Source organism: Mytilus galloprovincialis, chromosome 9 (assembly GCF_965363235.1).
Source record: "Mytilus galloprovincialis chromosome 9, xbMytGall1.hap1.1, whole genome shotgun sequence".
In the NCBI taxonomy this organism is placed as follows: domain Eukaryota; kingdom Metazoa; phylum Mollusca; class Bivalvia; order Mytilida; family Mytilidae; genus Mytilus; species Mytilus galloprovincialis.
The window spans coordinates 68375747-68396321 of record NC_134846.1 but is presented as its reverse complement, the minus strand read 5'-3'; the positions used below and the strand labels follow the sequence as shown (position 1 = coordinate 68396321).

Genomic DNA, 20575 nt, shown 5'->3' with positions numbered 1-20575 from the left:
GTTTGTCGATTTGATTTTTTTCTTTTTTAGCCATGGCGTTGTCAGTTTAATTTCGATCTATGAGTTTGATACCGTAAAAGAATTTGAACTGTTAGGTAGATCGGATGTCTTCCAATATCTTGGATTGTAAAAAACCAGAAAACAAGCGATCTAGATCTGAATAGAAATATGAGAAATATATTTTCATAATACTTAAAAACAATCAATTATTAGAATATTTCTCGATATTAATATACCTTAGCTGAATGTTTACAGTCTTTATGTGTACAGACAATTTCGAGCTCCCAGTATTCTACATAATTATCTATTAAATAACCAACTCGGTGCCCTTTGAAAGCGTGTAACAGAAGAGTGTGTGGGGTCCAATTTCCGGCCGGACAACACCAAAGACTTGAAAATAATAGTATTAACTATTTCCTCGCGTACGACAGGAAATAAAGTGTTAAGATCAAATACTAGTAAGTTAGTACTCAGTTATTTCGAGAAGGAAGAAGTATGTTCTCTACCTTTTGTATTGTACACAAGCAACAGTAAAACATGCTACACAACTTATCGTTATACTGCAAAGAAGTTATCAAGTTAATATGGTATTGTCTTAATATGTATTATTATGTATTATGTACATTAACAAATATCAATTCATCCACTCGTTTTTCAGTTTTATACAATGTTTTATAACTGGTTTTAAATATAAAAAAACATCAATTTGGAATTATCGTACAACAGCTAAAAGTGGCGTGTTGTTATCTGTATTACTAAAATTGAGAATGGAAATGGGGAATGTGTCAAAGCGACAACCACCCGATGTATATACCTGTCACACCCTTTGCTTTTGTAGGGGTTGCTCTGTCTTTAGTTTTCTGTGTATTATTTTGTAAACCGTTCTATCTTTTTTGTTTTTTGCATGTATTAGACTGTTTGTTAGTAAATAACCCCGCATCCCTCCCCAACCATGAAAAAGACACTTTCTTACTTATCTATCTGAATAATACATGAGTTCGACCAATATCGCTCTTTTATTACTGAAAGAAGTCATATGATTGAGATGCATTACTATAGATATACATTACATGCGAAAATATAATAACTATGAACGTAATAATTTTAATGGTTAAGATTACAGAAACAATGTTTTCACAACAAAAAGATATAAAAAATATTGTTCTTATCATTTGCTATACATGGTTAGAAACTATATAAAGTGAAAGTAAGTTATTGATATATTTCCATCTATTTACTTCGTGAAAAAAAAAACATACACTCTTCATATAATAGCTACATAATTTACTACCTGGCGGCAATTATTAGGTAACAAAAACACAGATATAAACTATTCAAATTAATCAGATTTTAAATATTCATTATTAGATATACAAGATACTAACTAGAGAGTTTGATGCGACCGTCATGCAAGTGAGAGGTTTAGCTAGATATAAAACCAGGTTTAGTCTATCTTTTCTTTAAAAGAAAATGCCTGTATCAATATAAACAAATCAGATGTGGTATGATTGCCGGAGACAACTTTCCACAAGAGACCAAAATGTCACAGACATTAACAACTATAGGTCAATTGACAGTTGCTATCCATTTGTTTGATGTGTTTCAGCTTTTGATTTTATAATTTGATAAGGGACTTTCCGTTTTAAATTTTTCTTGGGGTTTTGGAATTCGGAAGAAGAGAAGCGACACCAAAAATGAGGTCTTCCCGTTTAATAGTATAGATGGTTCGCTACTGACCCCATACGGATCCATAGAGGGTTAGTAAAATCCATAGGGGGTGAGGCCGGAGTCCGAGTCCCCTATGAATTTTACTAACCCTCTATGGATCCGTATGGGGTCAGTAGTTAACCGTATAACGAATTTATCGGACGCTGGACTTTTTCTGCGGCGTTTTGTTGAAAAATTAACAATGAAACACAACAACATTAATAGATGACGTCGCCATCATTAACGCGTAATGAACCCCATAGGAAACTTACTAACCCCATATGGTCTCATAAGGGGTCACCACGTGACGGAATTTAACCAATCATAACGTGATAATTCATCTGTGGTCCGATACAGTCCTATACAGTGTATAGGTACATTGTCAATTTGTCAATTTGCCTACCAGTTATACATAACGCTATTATCAATTGGTCAACGTCTTATTAACCTGTCGACCTATTGACCTGTCGACTTGTCGACCTGTCAACCTGTTAACTATAATTTGTTTTTACATTTTTAACATTGTCAATCTGTCGACTTGTCAACCTGTCAGCCAATTATTTGAACGATAACATTTTTAACAATGTCAACCTGTCGACTTGTCTACTTGTCAACCTGTCAACCTGTCGACTTGTCAACCTGTCAACCACTTATTTCAACCATAACATTTTTAAAATTGTCAACCTGTCGACTTGTCAACCTGTCAACCACTTATTTCAACGATAACATTTTCAAAGTTGTCAACCTGTCGACTTGTCAACCTGTCTTTCACTCATTAATTTTACTAGAATGAAACATTCAAACAGTTTTACCTTTATTACCCATGAATACATACGCGTAGGAATTTACGGCAAAAAAGCCGGAACTATAGTACCGTATATCCTACTTGAGCCGGTACATGTAGTTTTCAATCAAACAATGAGAAAATAAGACCTGATCATGTAATTAATGGTAAGCTTAAAGACAATCTAAATCTTGACAATATGCGTACAACTGCATTGGTCATTTGTTGGTATATATACTTACACCCTACAGAATATTAAAGTTTTAGCTTGAAACCGTAAAAAGCTGTCAACCCCTGTTCCAAATTTGGAACGGACAGGGGTTAAATAATATGTCCAACATTTTGTCGTGGATGTAATAAAAGAAAAGGTCAATGTTTGATGTATCATTTACTTCACTGAATATACATGACATTAATTAGACAATATACGTATAGTGTCTTGAAATATGAAATTTATTTGTATGAGGCTTAGAAACGGGAAAATGCGAGGTTCTACCGAGCATTTTCCCGTTTCGTGCCGAATACAAATAAATTTCATATTTCAAGACACTATACGTATATTGTTTTTATACTGAAATCGATAAAAAAAATTAAAAAAATAATAAAAATATGAAACAAATATTATTCAAAAAAAAGTGTTTGGAATTTCCCCCTTGGGGTACCATTTTAGGGTATTTCCCTATGAGCGTAGTCTAGGCGGTAAGCATTGACAATTTAAGGAATTAGAAAGGGAGAATGAATTTAATTAATAACATTTGATAAACATGGTATATAAATTACCAATTTGAAGACATAACAGGTTTAAATTCATAAAAGTTTGACCATTGTTACTACACGTTGTCATGGTTGTGTCGTGACGTTGCAAGTAGGCGGGGCTTATAGGTGAGTTGAGGTCATTGACGTATAAAGCTAACGTTTATACGTATAGCTTTATCTGTATAGTAAAATAGCTGATTGCAGTATAAAAGAAGCAAAACAAGTACAACATTGGCTTAATGACCTTGTGCATGTCATATCACCAGCGTTAAGAAGGCAGTATTCATTTCGAAGCATCAGTCGCCCGCAATTGCCGATAAGGGTTTTCAGTGAACGACTAAATTCCAGCTTAACAATTAATTCTAACCGGTTGATTTAAAATAGATTTTATTATTAACAAATGCATCTAACATATATTAAATTAATATAATTCATTCATAACATGAGAAGTAGGTTATACAATTCACCTGAGTTATTCTAATTTGCCATTTTAGTTCCCTTTTCATTGCAGAAAAGAGGATATTGAATATGTATGTTTTAATAAACAATACCAAAAACTCGACACTTTTGACGAGTATGGTAATTGATGGAGTGTGGTGTAAATGACAATAAGATGAGACAACAGAAGGTCGAGATCAATATGAATACAAAATAAAACCGGGTGTAAAAAGGTTGTAAAATATTATGAGTAATATTACAAAATATTCGTGAAAAAGTCTTAACAAAACCAACCCTTTTAAGCTAATTTTTGTTGCATGTGTTTTCAGTTACATAGTAACAATTCTTTAAATTTACAGAAAAAAGCACTTTTTAAAATAGTGATAACTGAGCGAATATTTCTTTTTGGTTTATTGTATTGTTCAGTTGCGCTGACCAGTTTCCTAAATCTAATTTTATTCATGTCTATCTAGTATAAATACAATATTTGCCACCTGAGTTTAACAGAAAAATATGCATATTAACCAGCAAACATTTTTCTACATCTTAAGAGCTAAATGAGGTGGTTGGTAAGATCTAATGAAGTTCATAATCTAACGCTCTTTTGTTGGAGGTAGAGAGCCTACTTTCAAATGTTGCAGGTGATTTAAAAAAGAATTATCATTTTCGTTTTTTTCTTCTTTTCTTATTTCCTTGGCCCCGTTTACTGTCCCCTGTAGAACACACTGTAGTCTGCCGGAGGCTATTTTCCTTTGATGTATCTTCGGGTTTAGTCAATTGATTTTTGCTTTGTTTGACTGTACAGGAACGATTATCTGAAATGTTTTCAGTATTTCCAACTGAACATTGCCCATGTATTTTTCTCTGTTCTTCGAAAAACACGTTTTGTAGAATTGAACAATGATCTGACTGATTCGAACCTGACATGCGTGTGCTCTTTATTTTTGTATTAGAATCGTGGTCTTTGACTGGATCTTTGTTACTGAACATAGATTTTTTGGAACGATGATTGGTTGTTACAATAGCAGACTTTGGTTTGTCGGTCTTTGACAAATAAATTGTACCTATCTCACTTCAGCTTTCTGCTGGTCTGCCTATTGATGTGTTTTTGTTTCTTCTTGGTGTGACATTAGGTTTTGGTTGACCTTTTTTCGTCGCAGTATCGAATATACCACAAGAAGACTTTTTTGTAAATGCAGTTTCTGATGTGCACGACTTTTTCGACACCACACTTGCATACGATAAAGGTGTAACCGTTGAAGATATATCATCTTTCCCATAGACAGTACATTTATCTATCCTTTCATGATTTTCCAAGGCAGATGAACTTTTACTTTCCAAGTCATAATCAATTTCTATATTTCCCGTTTTACTAACGGAATCCATGTCAATCGAGAAAATTGACCGGTTTTCATTTACAATTTCATCCACAACATCTGAAATGTCATTGTTAACCTCCGTAAATTGATCATTAGGGATTGATTCAAGCCATGCTACAGTGCTTGGAATATTACTAAAGTCGATCTGTGTAGAGTTATCACTTTTTGCAGAACTTAATGACTCCCGTGTTTGGTTTTGATGAGTACTACTTGGAAACATTTTACAGTCAGATGTTGTGCTCACGTCACCAAGACTTCCAGTGGTGTCCGAATTTAGACTTGCTGGAATAAACAATAATTTCTTGTTGATATTTCTGCATTGACACATAATTTCAGGAAAGTGGGTTTTATTTATTCGTGCTGATATATGTTCATATTTCTTTGACAATGCTTCTTGCAAAACCTGTCTAGCCTTTCGAGGATCACGTGATCGCTTAAGCTGAGTTAATATTATTTCCCAATTCATCTTATTATCAAGCTCAACTTGATCTATAACAAGTTCAAATGTTTCCATAGATACTAAACCATTACTGTATAGTTTGTCAATAACATCCTTTACAAACACGTCTTGCTTCAAAACGCAGACAAGACATTTTGGAACAGAAGATAAATTAGTCACCCGATTCTTCCTTCTGTTGTATGACTGCATTAAATTTTCTGCTAGATGTGGATAGTTCGATGTTTTCTGAATATTTTCTAAAAATACGGAAAATCTTTCACTACTTTTCCTTCCTAAATGTATTACAAGTTTGCGGACTTGATCTCGTCTAGATGGTTTGCGTATGATTTCGACAGCTTCGTCACTCGTTAGACATTCTGCTGCTTGCAGATCATCTAAAAGATCCGTATTTTCAAGGTCGATATCTTTAACCATTTGTTCCAGGCAATCCTGCAGAACTTCTTTATGCATTGCAAAATTATCATGGTTGGAATGGCGATTGCCTTTATATGTTTCTTGAAAATCTAAAATATGAAGACACAATATGGTAATTGTTAAAGGCGAGCTACAATCATTCAGTATATAACTACAGTGGAAACATTGTATCACAAAGGGGTTTAAATACCGCAGAAATGTTTTTTCATAAAACACACGCAAGTGCTAGAGATAGAGAAATTAACGACTTTTGATGTTTATTTATATCTTTGGTGAGTTGTTTGCAAACATAGATAACGAAAATAACAAATTTGCATAACTCATTATAAAATGGAAATACATATGGAAAATACCTACGGTCAAATTTGGGAGTGTTTAGCTTAGTTTTAGAACAATGATTGGATTTACATAAAAATGTGTAAATACACTTTTCATAGATATCAGGATTACAATTTTATATTTGCGCCAGACCCTCGTTTTTCGTCATCAAAAGACTCATTAGTGACGCTCGAATATTTGTTTTTAAAAAGCCAAATAAAGTTAGTAATTGAGAACCATTGGGAACCAATATTCATCATGCAAGTTTCCAATATTGACAACAAGGAGGGTTGCATTGGTATTCGACAGCAGCAGTAATAACACAGACTATTAATCAAAGTACTTAAGTACTGAACATCGGATGACCACAGGTTCTTGTGGATGGTCAAAAGCTCATGTAACAGAAACAGATCAAATCTCTATACATGAAACTGGGGTTAATTTACAAAGATATTTTTTTCTGATACAAGTTCGTGCTTGGATGATGAATAAATGACAGGAAATTCAACCTCACCGTAATAACTATTATATTGTAGTGCAAGAAATCAGTATACCTTGGACTATTATACTTATATAATAATAGTCATAGAGAATACACTGGTTTGTTGTTATATATATTGATAATATTACGATTGCATGTATATATAATTTTCATCTATTTGTATATGTTCATTCTATACTACTATTATTATAGTGCAGTGCAAGTACATGGTGGACACTCTTCTGTAAAAGAAATCGAAACCTTAAAGGCTGTAAAAGCAATTGCTGCCATGTTAATGATTTGGGGACATTTATTTTTCATCTACATATATAAGAATTAAACCTGACAGGACATGGTTGTCTAGTGAAAAGCAAGAAGGGTTTGACTTTATATCAATAAAAGACTTAAGCAGGAAATCATTTTTGATATGTTTTAGATTTCACAAGGAGACAACAAGTTTACCAGGCTAAAGTTTTTTTTAAAGTTTTTTTTATGGATTATCCCCTGGTAGTGTTTGTAACTGGGCAATAATTACTTTTATTGATTTAATTTTAACAATTTTCATAATTAATTTAAATTAACCATTCAGTTAAAACATTTCACCGTTCGAGACGCTAATGTTGAAATATCTTACAAGACATAAACATATAAAAAATAAATATATATTTCAGCTTACTAAAAATATTTTCATAGTGTTACTTTGACATCATTTCTTAAAACTAAGTCCCACACATAATTGTTCATTTGATGTGTCATCCTTATGGGATACGAGAAGTTTTCATGTCGCTAAATAGTCTTCTTGTCGCTAAATTTATTCTTATTGTCCGTTCTTGACGCTTCTTGTCGCTAAAATTCTTCTTGTCATTAGTGAGACCGCTATTTTTAGATTACAGGTAGTCATTACACGTATAATCTGTGTAGTGATTTTTATTTTACGATAAATTTATGAATGAACGATAATTTTATGAATGAACAAGAGCAATTGACCTCTTTCTTAAACACCAATTAAACATGTAAAACCGTATTTATTAAGGTAAAATTCAGTCAAATTTTCACCACTAAATCAACAACTGAAATGATTCCATATTTTGTTGAAACATCGTACAACCGGAGAACAGAAATCGCAGGTATGAAAATGCACTTTTTTCACTGGTGTTGAAAACCCAAAACTAATTTGACTAATTTATGCATGACGGAAATTTAAGCGATAACAATACATCGGAGTGACCTCAAGGTCATCCTCTGTAAAAATCAATATTTTTTAATTGATAACATGATTAACTATACGATGCGTCCCTATCTGGATATCTTAGTGTTTCAATTAACTTACGTCGTCTTTGCTCCATTGATGAAGCTGTTTTCATTCTTGCTATTTGTTGATGTAAAACGTCAATGCTATATTTTAAATGCAAAAATTGATCTTCATTTTCAGTTTGCAGTTTTCCTATTTTCTAAAAAAAAAGTTAAAAATAATAGAGGATTATATAAATCAAAGACGTCAACAAGATAACAACCCCACACAGTCATGATTAAACGTCCTTGTGAGTTTTATACCTATTTTTTTTTCCTGAAAAGCAAAGTCTTCTAAAAACATTAGAAAAATAAAACACATAAGAAAGAGCTTCCAGCTAGCTTTCAGAATTTAGTAACAGTCGGCCGATTTTAATCTCTCTCTCTCTCTCCTTTCGTGTATCTTGCGTTAGTCCACTGATCTAGGAAGAATTATGATTTATATGGAAAAAAAACAGTTACCGCTATATCTGAAATATATAAATTGTTGAATCAGACTTAGTGATTTGAAGAAAGATAGGCATTTTCGAACATATCTATTCTGAGCCGTGTGAAAGATTTTTAATTCACTTGTTTATGTTTGATTAACGTAACTGAGCGTGCATGATGATCTCGGACTATGTCGAAATCGTAGATTATCGTATCTGAGGGTTAACAAAAATCACTAACTCCAAGGTAAATCTAAAAGGTGAAGTCTATAAAAAAAAAGACTTTATTAAACCTGGGAAAATAATGGAATGAGTCCATTCTGGTTGGATGAATTATTACATAAATATAAAGAACATTGTAAAATTATACATACAATATTATGATCATATATGATTGGCAACTATTATATCAATAAACTTTGTTAAAAAAATCATTTTCCTATTTAACTTGAGTTTATCACAGATGAAATAATGTAAATGTACCTGTAAAATAGTAGCAATTGGTGAATCCGCAATATTTGTTGATGGCGTACCTTCCATATTTTAAGTGACTTCTAAAAATAGGTATTTGGATTCCCCAAATTTTCCCAACAAATAGATATCTAAATACATTGATTTTTCAATAATTTCACGCTCCAGAAACTTCATGCATTTTGACACTTATTTTTTTACATTTGATTGGAACAATGAATTTAATATGTGTTATAAATACTTTCATACGGTTGCATTTGATTGTTATTCTTTATCAATAGCTTTTGTCATAGAATATTTCTAATCCGGACTTTATTGTCATCACTTATTTGCATTACCACTCAAAAGGAGAGGTAAGTATAACGTATAACGTACCAGGAAGCAAATTTGGGTTTTTCCTGTTTGACATTATTTTCAGTTAATATCTCTATTTTTATACACTATCGACAATAATTTTCTTATTTGTGTTTATCATGTATTTATTTTTTTGGACCTAATCATGCTAATGTTTCGCTTTTTGAGACTTCATTTTCCAACTAATAAAGTCACGTTTCCTTAAGCGAGCAAATCATTTGTTTGTTATTCCAATTGAAATACCATGATATTATTCATTGTGAAAACAAGTACGTCGATTTCAATATATATTTTATTTTGCATGATCGTATCTTTTCCAAAGAATATCACACGGAAAGTATAAAAGAAAATGTACAGAAATAAGAGAAGGTACAAATATGGGGGCACTCAAATAGTATAAAAGAACGGTTAATAACATGGCCAGGAGGAAAATGGACGAAAAGACTAACAACAAGAAAAGCATTTAAAATGGAAAGTCCTTAATCAAATGGCAAAATCAAAAGATTAAACACATCTAACGAATGGAAAACAACTGTCATATACATGGTTTGGTACAAACATTTCTATATGTAGGAAAATTGTGAATTAATCCGGTTTTTATAGCTTCCTATAATCTCATTATATTGACAACAATGCTTAGGGAAAACAAACAAAAAAAAAACCCGTCAACTATTGGGGTACAGCAGTCATTGTAATATAATCCTAATCACTATAAAAAAAAATATAAAAAAATAAGACATATCTCCATATTAAAAAAAAAGTTGTCAATGAGAAACTTCAGCATATTGCAAGTAAAATACAATGAAAAGTCGAATTCAGTTATGTCACAAGTGTTAACAAGAAGTAAAATCACAAAAATACTGAACTCAGAGGAAAATCTAATCGGAAAGTCAATAATCACATGGCAAAATCATATGACAAAACACATAAAAAACGAATGGACAAGAACTGTCATATTCCTGACTTGGTACAGGCATTTTCAAATACAGAAAATGGTGGACCAAACCTGGCTTCACAGCACAAGAAGACAGTATTAAGACAAAGATAAGTCTAACACAATAATGGCTATTTCACAATGGCTGGTCAACTAATCTAATGTTTAGTAATGTATCTACCCTCATTGTCATAGAAGGGAGTCAACATATGAAGACTGTAATTGTACGGTACCCTTTATTCGAAGTTTAGTAGAATAGATGAAGTCAACAAAGTAAACAACAATATATAATTCAGTGAAAAGACATCATCCATAAAATGGAACAAGAAGGTTAAGACCAATGACAGGTTTATTTCTGTTCTTTTTCTTGAATGGCTATTTATTAACTCTGCCTCATGCAAATAAAGGAATAAGTCGACAGGTAGAGTGTTGGTTTCCAAAATTTGAAATGCCGAATTGTTTTTGACACGTCATCCAAAAATACATAACATGTTGGCAATGATAAAAAATAATTGGATTAATAATGAAGTTTAACCCTTACCCTGCCGGAGCACATGAGAGTTTGTTGAGTATTTAGTATTGCTATGTTTTGTGTTGTGTACTATTGTTTGTCGATTTGATTTTTTTCTTTTTTAGCCATGGCGTTGTCAGTTTAATTTCGATCTATGAGTTTGATACCGTAAAAGAATTTGAACTGTTAGGTAGATCGGATGTCTTCCAATATCTTGGATTGTAAAAAACCAGAAAACAAGCGATCTAGATCTGAATAGAAATATGAGAAATATATTTTCATAATACTTAAAAACAATCAATTATTAGAATATTTCTCGATATTAATATACCTTAGCTGAATGTTTACAGTCTTTATGTGTACAGACAATTTCGAGCTCCCAGTATTCTACATAATTATCTATTAAATAACCAACTCGGTGCCCTTTGAAAGCGTGTAACAGAAGAGTGTGTGGGGTCCAATTTCCGGCCGGACAACACCAAAGACTTGAAAATAATAGTATTAACTATTTCCTCGCGTACGACAGGAAATAAAGTGTTAAGATCAAATACTAGTAAGTTAGTACTCAGTTATTTCGAGAAGGAAGAAGTATGTTCTCTACCTTTTGTATTGTACACAAGCAACAGTAAAACATGCTACACAACTTATCGTTATACTGCAAAGAAGTTATCAAGTTAATATGGTATTGTCTTAATATGTATTATTATGTATTATGTACATTAACAAATATCAATTCATCCACTCGTTTTTCAGTTTTATACAATGTTTTATAACTGGTTTTAAATATAAAAAAACATCAATTTGGAATTATCGTACAACAGCTAAAAGTGGCGTGTTGTTATCTGTATTACTAAAATTGAGAATGGAAATGGGGAATGTGTCAAAGCGACAACCACCCGATGTATATACCTGTCACACCCTTTGCTTTTGTAGGGGTTGCTCTGTCTTTAGTTTTCTGTGTATTATTTTGTAAACCGTTCTATCTTTTTTGTTTTTTGCATGTATTAGACTGTTTGTTAGTAAATAACCCCGCATCCCTCCCCAACCATGAAAAAGACACTTTCTTACTTATCTATCTGAATAATACATGAGTTCGACCAATATCGCTCTTTTATTACTGAAAGAAGTCATATGATTGAGATGCATTACTATAGATATACATTACATGCGAAAATATAATAACTATGAACGTAATAATTTTAATGGTTAAGATTACAGAAACAATGTTTTCACAACAAAAAGATATAAAAAATATTGTTCTTATCATTTGCTATACATGGTTAGAAACTATATAAAGTGAAAGTAAGTTATTGATATATTTCCATCTATTTACTTCGTGAAAAAAAAAACATACACTCTTCATATAATAGCTACATAATTTACTACCTGGCGGCAATTATTAGGTAACAAAAACACAGATATAAACTATTCAAATTAATCAGATTTTAAATATTCATTATTAGATATACAAGATACTAACTAGAGAGTTTGATGCGACCGTCATGCAAGTGAGAGGTTTAGCTAGATATAAAACCAGGTTTAGTCTATCTTTTCTTTAAAAGAAAATGCCTGTATCAATATAAACAAATCAGATGTGGTATGATTGCCGGAGACAACTTTCCACAAGAGACCAAAATGTCACAGACATTAACAACTATAGGTCAATTGACAGTTGCTATCCATTTGTTTGATGTGTTTCAGCTTTTGATTTTATAATTTGATAAGGGACTTTCCGTTTTAAATTTTTCTTGGGGTTTTGGAATTCGGAAGAAGAGAAGCGACACCAAAAATGAGGTCTTCCCGTTTAATAGTATAGATGGTTCGCTACTGACCCCATACGGATCCATAGAGGGTTAGTAAAATCCATAGGGGGTGAGGCCGGAGTCCGAGTCCCCTATGAATTTTACTAACCCTCTATGGATCCGTATGGGGTCAGTAGTTAACCGTATAACGAATTTATCGGACGCTGGACTTTTTCTGCGGCGTTTTGTTGAAAAATTAACAATGAAACACAACAACATTAATAGATGACGTCGCCATCATTAACGCGTAATGAACCCCATAGGAAACTTACTAACCCCATATGGTCTCATAAGGGGTCACCACGTGACGGAATTTAACCAATCATAACGTGATAATTCATCTGTGGTCCGATACAGTCCTATACAGTGTATAGGTACATTGTCAATTTGTCAATTTGCCTACCAGTTATACATAACGCTATTATCAATTGGTCAACGTCTTATTAACCTGTCGACCTATTGACCTGTCGACTTGTCGACCTGTCAACCTGTTAACTATAATTTGTTTTTACATTTTTAACATTGTCAATCTGTCGACTTGTCAACCTGTCAGCCAATTATTTGAACGATAACATTTTTAACAATGTCAACCTGTCGACTTGTCTACTTGTCAACCTGTCAACCTGTCGACTTGTCAACCTGTCAACCACTTATTTCAACCATAACATTTTTAAAATTGTCAACCTGTCGACTTGTCAACCTGTCAACCACTTATTTCAACGATAACATTTTCAAAGTTGTCAACCTGTCGACTTGTCAACCTGTCTTTCACTCATTAATTTTACTAGAATGAAACATTCAAACAGTTTTACCTTTATTACCCATGAATACATACGCGTAGGAATTTACGGCAAAAAAGCCGGAACTATAGTACCGTATATCCTACTTGAGCCGGTACATGTAGTTTTCAATCAAACAATGAGAAAATAAGACCTGATCATGTAATTAATGGTAAGCTTAAAGACAATCTAAATCTTGACAATATGCGTACAACTGCATTGGTCATTTGTTGGTATATATACTTACACCCTACAGAATATTAAAGTTTTAGCTTGAAACCGTAAAAAGCTGTCAACCCCTGTTCCAAATTTGGAACGGACAGGGGTTAAATAATATGTCCAACATTTTGTCGTGGATGTAATAAAAGAAAAGGTCAATGTTTGATGTATCATTTACTTCACTGAATATACATGACATTAATTAGACAATATACGTATAGTGTCTTGAAATATGAAATTTATTTGTATGAGGCTTAGAAACGGGAAAATGCGAGGTTCTACCGAGCATTTTCCCGTTTCGTGCCGAATACAAATAAATTTCATATTTCAAGACACTATACGTATATTGTTTTTATACTGAAATCGATAAAAAAAATTAAAAAAATAATAAAAATATGAAACAAATATTATTCAAAAAAAAGTGTTTGGAATTTCCCCCTTGGGGTACCATTTTAGGGTATTTCCCTATGAGCGTAGTCTAGGCGGTAAGCATTGACAATTTAAGGAATTAGAAAGGGAGAATGAATTTAATTAATAACATTTGATAAACATGGTATATAAATTACCAATTTGAAGACATAACAGGTTTAAATTCATAAAAGTTTGACCATTGTTACTACACGTTGTCATGGTTGTGTCGTGACGTTGCAAGTAGGCGGGGCTTATAGGTGAGTTGAGGTCATTGACGTATAAAGCTAACGTTTATACGTATAGCTTTATCTGTATAGTAAAATAGCTGATTGCAGTATAAAAGAAGCAAAACAAGTACAACATTGGCTTAATGACCTTGTGCATGTCATATCACCAGCGTTAAGAAGGCAGTATTCATTTCGAAGCATCAGTCGCCCGCAATTGCCGATAAGGGTTTTCAGTGAACGACTAAATTCCAGCTTAACAATTAATTCTAACCGGTTGATTTAAAATAGATTTTATTATTAACAAATGCATCTAACATATATTAAATTAATATAATTCATTCATAACATGAGAAGTAGGTTATACAATTCACCTGAGTTATTCTAATTTGCCATTTTAGTTCCCTTTTCATTGCAGAAAAGAGGATATTGAATATGTATGTTTTAATAAACAATACCAAAAACTCGACACTTTTGACGAGTATGGTAATTGATGGAGTGTGGTGTAAATGACAATAAGATGAGACAACAGAAGGTCGAGATCAATATGAATACAAAATAAAACCGGGTGTAAAAAGGTTGTAAAATATTATGAGTAATATTACAAAATATTCGTGAAAAAGTCTTAACAAAACCAACCCTTTTAAGCTAATTTTTGTTGCATGTGTTTTCAGTTACATAGTAACAATTCTTTAAATTTACAGAAAAAAGCACTTTTTAAAATAGTGATAACTGAGCGAATATTTCTTTTTGGTTTATTGTATTGTTCAGTTGCGCTGACCAGTTTCCTAAATCTAATTTTATTCATGTCTATCTAGTATAAATACAATATTTGCCACCTGAGTTTAACAGAAAAATATGCATATTAACCAGCAAACATTTTTCTACATCTTAAGAGCTAAATGAGGTGGTTGGTAAGATCTAATGAAGTTCATAATCTAACGCTCTTTTGTTGGAGGTAGAGAGCCTACTTTCAAATGTTGCAGGTGATTTAAAAAAGAATTATCATTTTCGTTTTTTTCTTCTTTTCTTATTTCCTTGGCCCCGTTTACTGTCCCCTGTAGAACACACTGTAGTCTGCCGGAGGCTATTTTCCTTTGATGTATCTTCGGGTTTAGTCAATTGATTTTTGCTTTGTTTGACTGTACAGGAACGATTATCTGAAATGTTTTCAGTATTTCCAACTGAACATTGCCCATGTATTTTTCTCTGTTCTTCGAAAAACACGTTTTGTAGAATTGAACAATGATCTGACTGATTCGAACCTGACATGCGTGTGCTCTTTATTTTTGTATTAGAATCGTGGTCTTTGACTGGATCTTTGTTACTGAACATAGATTTTTTGGAACGATGATTGGTTGTTACAATAGCAGACTTTGGTTTGTCGGTCTTTGACAAATAAATTGTACCTATCTCACTTCAGCTTTCTGCTGGTCTGCCTATTGATGTGTTTTTGTTTCTTCTTGGTGTGACATTAGGTTTTGGTTGACCTTTTTTCGTCGCAGTATCGAATATACCACAAGAAGACTTTTTTGTAAATGCAGTTTCTGATGTGCACGACTTTTTCGACACCACACTTGCATACGATAAAGGTGTAACCGTTGAAGATATATCATCTTTCCCATAGACAGTACATTTATCTATCCTTTCATGATTTTCCAAGGCAGATGAACTTTTACTTTCCAAGTCATAATCAATTTCTATATTTCCCGTTTTACTAACGGAATCCATGTCAATCGAGAAAATTGACCGGTTTTCATTTACAATTTCATCCACAACATCTGAAATGTCATTGTTAACCTCCGTAAATTGATCATTAGGGATTGATTCAAGCCATGCTACAGTGCTTGGAATATTACTAAAGTCGATCTGTGTAGAGTTATCACTTTTTGCAGAACTTAATGACTCCCGTGTTTGGTTTTGATGAGTACTACTTGGAAACATTTTACAGTCAGATGTTGTGCTCACGTCACCAAGACTTCCAGTGGTGTCCGAATTTAGACTTGCTGGAATAAACAATAATTTCTTGTTGATATTTCTGCATTGACACATAATTTCAGGAAAGTGGGTTTTATTTATTCGTGCTGATATATGTTCATATTTCTTTGACAATGCTTCTTGCAAAACCTGTCTAGCCTTTCGAGGATCACGTGATCGCTTAAGCTGAGTTAATATTATTTCCCAATTCATCTTATTATCAAGCTCAACTTGATCTATAACAAGTTCAAATGTTTCCATAGATACTAAACCATTACTGTATAGTTTGTCAATAACATCCTTTACAAACACGTCTTGCTTCAAAACGCAGACAAGACATTTTGGAACAGAAGATAAATTAGTCACCCGATTCTTCCTTCTGTTGTATGACTGCATTAAATTTTCTGCTAGATGTGGATAGTTCGATGTTTTCTGAATATTTTCTAAAAATACGGAAAATCTTTCACTACTTTTCCTTCCTAAATGTATTACAAGTTTGCGGACTTGATCTCGTCTAGATGGTTTGCGTATGATTTCGACAGCTTCGTCACTCGTTAGACATTCTGCTGCTTGCAGATCATCTAAAAGATCCGTATTTTCAAGGTCGATATCTTTAACCATTTGTTCCAGGCAATCCTGCAGAACTTCTTTATGCATTGCAAAATTATCATGGTTGGAATGGCGATTGCCTTTATATGTTTCTTGAAAATCTAAAATATGAAGACACAATATGGTAATTGTTAAAGGCGAGCTACAATCATTCAGTATATAACTACAGTGGAAACATTGTATCACAAAGGGGTTTAAATACCGCAGAAATGTTTTTTCATAAAACACACGCAAGTGCTAGAGATAGAGAAATTAACGACTTTTGATGTTTATTTATATCTTTGGTGAGTTGTTTTCAAACATAGATAACGAAAATAACAAATTTGCATAACTCATTATAAAATGGAAATACATATGGAAAATACCTACGGTCAAATTTGGGAGTGTTTAGCTTAGTTTTAGAACAATGATTGGATTTACATAAAAATGTGTAAATACACTTTTCATAGATATCAGGATTACAATTTTATATTTGCGCCAGACCCTCGTTTTTCGTCATCAAAAGACTCATTAGTGACGCTCGAATATTTGTTTTTAAAAAGCCAAATAAAGTTAGTAATTGAGAACCATTGGGAACCAATATTCATCATGCAAGTTTCCAATATTGACAACAAGGAGGGTTGCATTGGTATTCGACAGCAGCAGTAATAACACAGACTATTAATCAAAGTACTTAAGTACTGAACATCGGATGACCACAGGTTCTTGTGGATGGTCAAAAGCTCATGTAACAGAAACAGATCAAATCTCTATACATGAAACTGGGGTTAATTTACAAAGATATTTTTTTCTGATACAAGTTCGTGCTTGGATGATGAATAAATGACAGGAAATTCAACCTCACCGTAATAACTATTATATTGTAGTGCAAGAAATCAGTATACCTTGGACTATTATACTTATATAATAATAGTCATAGAGAATACACTGGTTTGTTGTTATATATATTGATAATATTACGATTGCATGTATATATAATTTTCATCTATTTGTATATGTTCATTCTATACTACTATTATTATAGTGCAGTGCAAGTACATGGTGGACACTCTTCTGTAAAAGAAATCGAAACCTTAAAGGCTGTAAAAGCAATTGCTGCCATGTTAATGATTTGGGGACATTTATTTTTCATCTACATATATAAGAATTAAACCTGACAGGACATGGTTGTCTAGTGAAAAGCAAGAAGGGTTTGACTTTATATCAATAAAAGACTTAAGCAGGAAATCATTTTTGATATGTTTTAGATTTCACAAGGAGACAACAAGTTTACCAGGCTAAAGTTTTTTTTAAAGTTTTTTTTATGGATTATCCCCTGGTAGTGTTTGTAACTGGGCAATAATTACTTTTATTGATTTAATTTTAACAATTTTCATAATTAATTTAAATTAACCATTCAGTTAAAACATTTCACCGTTCGAGACGCTAATGTTGAAATATCTTACAAGACATAAACATATAAAAAATAAATATATATTTCAGCTTACTAAAAATATTTTCATAGTGTTACTTTGACATCATTTCTTAAAACTAAGTCCCACACATAATTGTTCATTTGATGTGTCATCCTTATGGGATACGAGAAGTTTTCATGTCGCTAAATAGTCTTCTTGTCGCTAAATTTATTCTTATTGTCCGTTCTTGACGCTTCTTGTCGCTAAAATTCTTCTTGTCATTAGTGAGACCGCTATTTTTAGATTACAGGTAGTCATTACACGTATAATCTGTGTAGTGATTTTTATTTTACGATAAATTTATGAATGAACGATAATTTTATGAATGAACAAGAGCAATTGACCTCTTTCTTAAACACCAATTAAACATGTAAAACCGTATTTATTAAGGTAAAATTCAGTCAAATTTTCACCACTAAATCAACAACTGAAATGATTCCATATTTTGTTGAAACATCGTACAACCGGAGAACAGAAATCGCAGGTATGAAAATGCACTTTTTTCACTGGTGTTGAAAACCCAAAACTAATTTGACTAATTTATGCATGACGGAAATTTAAGCGATAACAATACATCGGAGTGACCTCAAGGTCATCCTCTGTAAAAATCAATATTTTTTAATTGATAACATGATTAACTATACGATGCGTCCCTATCTGGATATCTTAGTGTTTCAATTAACTTACGTCGTCTTTGCTCCATTGATGAAGCTGTTTTCATTCTTGCTATTTGTTGATGTAAAACGTCAATGCTATATTTTAAATGCAAAAATTGATCTTCATTTTCAGTTTGCAGTTTTCCTATTTTCTAAAAAAAAAGTTAAAAATAATAGAGGATTATATAAATCAAAGACGTCAACAAGATAACAACCCCACACAGTCATGATTAAACGTCCTTGTGAGTTTTATACCTATTTTTTTTTCCTGAAAAGCAAAGTCTTCTAAAAACATTAGAAAAATAAAACACATAAGAAAGAGCTTCCAGCTAGCTTTCAGAATTTAGTAACAGTCGGCCGATTTTAATCTCTCTCTCTCTCTCCTTTCGTGTATCTTGCGTTAGTCCACTGATCTAGGAAGAATTATGATTTATATGGAAAAAAAACAGTTACCGCTATATCTGAAATATATAAATTGTTGAATCAGACTTAGTGATTTGAAGAAAGATAGGCATTTTCGAACATATCTATTCTGAGCCGTGTGAAAGATTTTTAATTCACTTGTTTATGTTTGATTAACGTAACTGAGCGTGCATGATGATCTCGGACTATGTCGAAATCGTAGATTATCGTATCTGAGGGTTAACAAAAATCACTAACTCCAAGGTAAATCTAAAAGGTGAAGTCTATAAAAAAAAAGACTTTATTAAACCTGGGAAAATAATGGAATGAGTCCATTCTGGTTGGATGAATTATTACATAAATATAAAGAACATTGTAAAATTATACATACAATATTATGATCATATATGATTGGCAACTATTATATCAATAAACTTTGTTAAAAAAATCATTTTCCTATTTAACTTGAGTTTATCACAGATGAAATAATGTAAATGTACCTGTAAAATAGTAGCAATTGGTGAATCCGCAATATTTGTTGATGGCGTACCTTCCATATTTTAAGTGACTTCTAAAAATAGGTATTTGGATTCCCCAAATTTTCCCAACAAATAGATATCTAAATACATTGATTTTTCAATAATTTCACGCTCCAGAAACTTCATGCATTTTGACACTTATTTTTTTACATTTGATTGGAACAATGAATTTAATATGTGTTATAAATACTTTCATACGGTTGCATTTGATTGTTATTCTTTATCAATAGCTTTTGTCATAGAATATTTCTAATCCGGACTTTATTGTCATCACTTATTTGCATTACCACTCAAAAGGAGAGGTAAGTATAACGTATAACGTACCAGGAAGCAAATTTGGGTTTTTCCTGTTTGACATTATTTTCAGTTAATATCTCTATTTTTATACACTATCGACAATAATTTTCTTATTTGTGTTTATCATGTATTTATTTTTTTGGACCTAATCATGCTAATGTTTCGCTTTTTGAGACTTCATTTTCCAACTAATAAAGTCACGTTTCCTTAAGCGAGCAAATCATTTGTTTGTTATTCCAATTGAAATACCATGATATTATTCATTGTGAAAACAAGTACGTCGATTTCAATATATATTTTATTTTGCATGATCGTATCTTTTCCAAAGAATATCACACGGAAAGTATAAAAGAAAATGTACAGAAATAAGAGAAGGTACAAATATGGGGGCACTCAAATAGTATAAAAGAACGGTTAATAACATGGCCAGGAGGAAAATGGACGAAAAGACTAACAACAAGAAAAGCATTTAAAATGGAAA

General features: G+C 32.3%; 2 protein-coding genes across 2 annotated transcripts; both read right to left on the bottom strand.

Annotated features, from left to right (window-relative positions):
• Positions 1-3617: 3617 nt before the first annotated feature.
• LOC143045750 (uncharacterized) lies at positions 3618-9248 on the bottom strand. Its single transcript, XM_076218471.1, has 3 exons — positions 8939-9248; positions 8068-8188; positions 3618-6027 (listed from the first exon to the last, which is right to left on the bottom strand). The coding sequence occupies exons 1-3, from the start codon at positions 8993-8995 to the stop codon at positions 4760-4762; spliced, it is 1446 nt and encodes a 481-aa protein (XP_076074586.1). The 5' UTR covers positions 8996-9248; the 3' UTR covers positions 3618-4759.
• Positions 9249-14437: 5189 nt separating this feature from the next.
• Positions 14438-20068, bottom strand: LOC143045749 (uncharacterized). Its single transcript, XM_076218470.1, has 3 exons — positions 19759-20068; positions 18888-19008; positions 14438-16847 (listed from the first exon to the last, which is right to left on the bottom strand). The coding sequence occupies exons 1-3, from the start codon at positions 19813-19815 to the stop codon at positions 15580-15582; spliced, it is 1446 nt and encodes a 481-aa protein (XP_076074585.1). The 5' UTR covers positions 19816-20068; the 3' UTR covers positions 14438-15579.
• Between the last annotated feature and the right edge of the window lie 507 nt (positions 20069-20575).

Coding starts and splice junctions, on each gene's coding strand:
- LOC143045749 (XM_076218470.1), bottom strand. CDS start 19,815: ATGGAAGGTACGCCATCAACAAATATTGCGGATTCACCAATTGCTACT. Junction 19,009..19,758: donor CAATTGCTACTATTTTACAG/GTACATTTACAT, acceptor CTTTTTTTTTAG/AAAATAGGAAAACTGCAAAC. Junction 16,848..18,887: donor ATCAATGGAGCAAAGACGAC/GTAAGTTAATTG, acceptor TTCATATTTTAG/ATTTTCAAGAAACATATAAA.
- LOC143045750 (XM_076218471.1), bottom strand. CDS start 8,995: ATGGAAGGTACGCCATCAACAAATATTGCGGATTCACCAATTGCTACT. Junction 8,189..8,938: donor CAATTGCTACTATTTTACAG/GTACATTTACAT, acceptor CTTTTTTTTTAG/AAAATAGGAAAACTGCAAAC. Junction 6,028..8,067: donor ATCAATGGAGCAAAGACGAC/GTAAGTTAATTG, acceptor TTCATATTTTAG/ATTTTCAAGAAACATATAAA.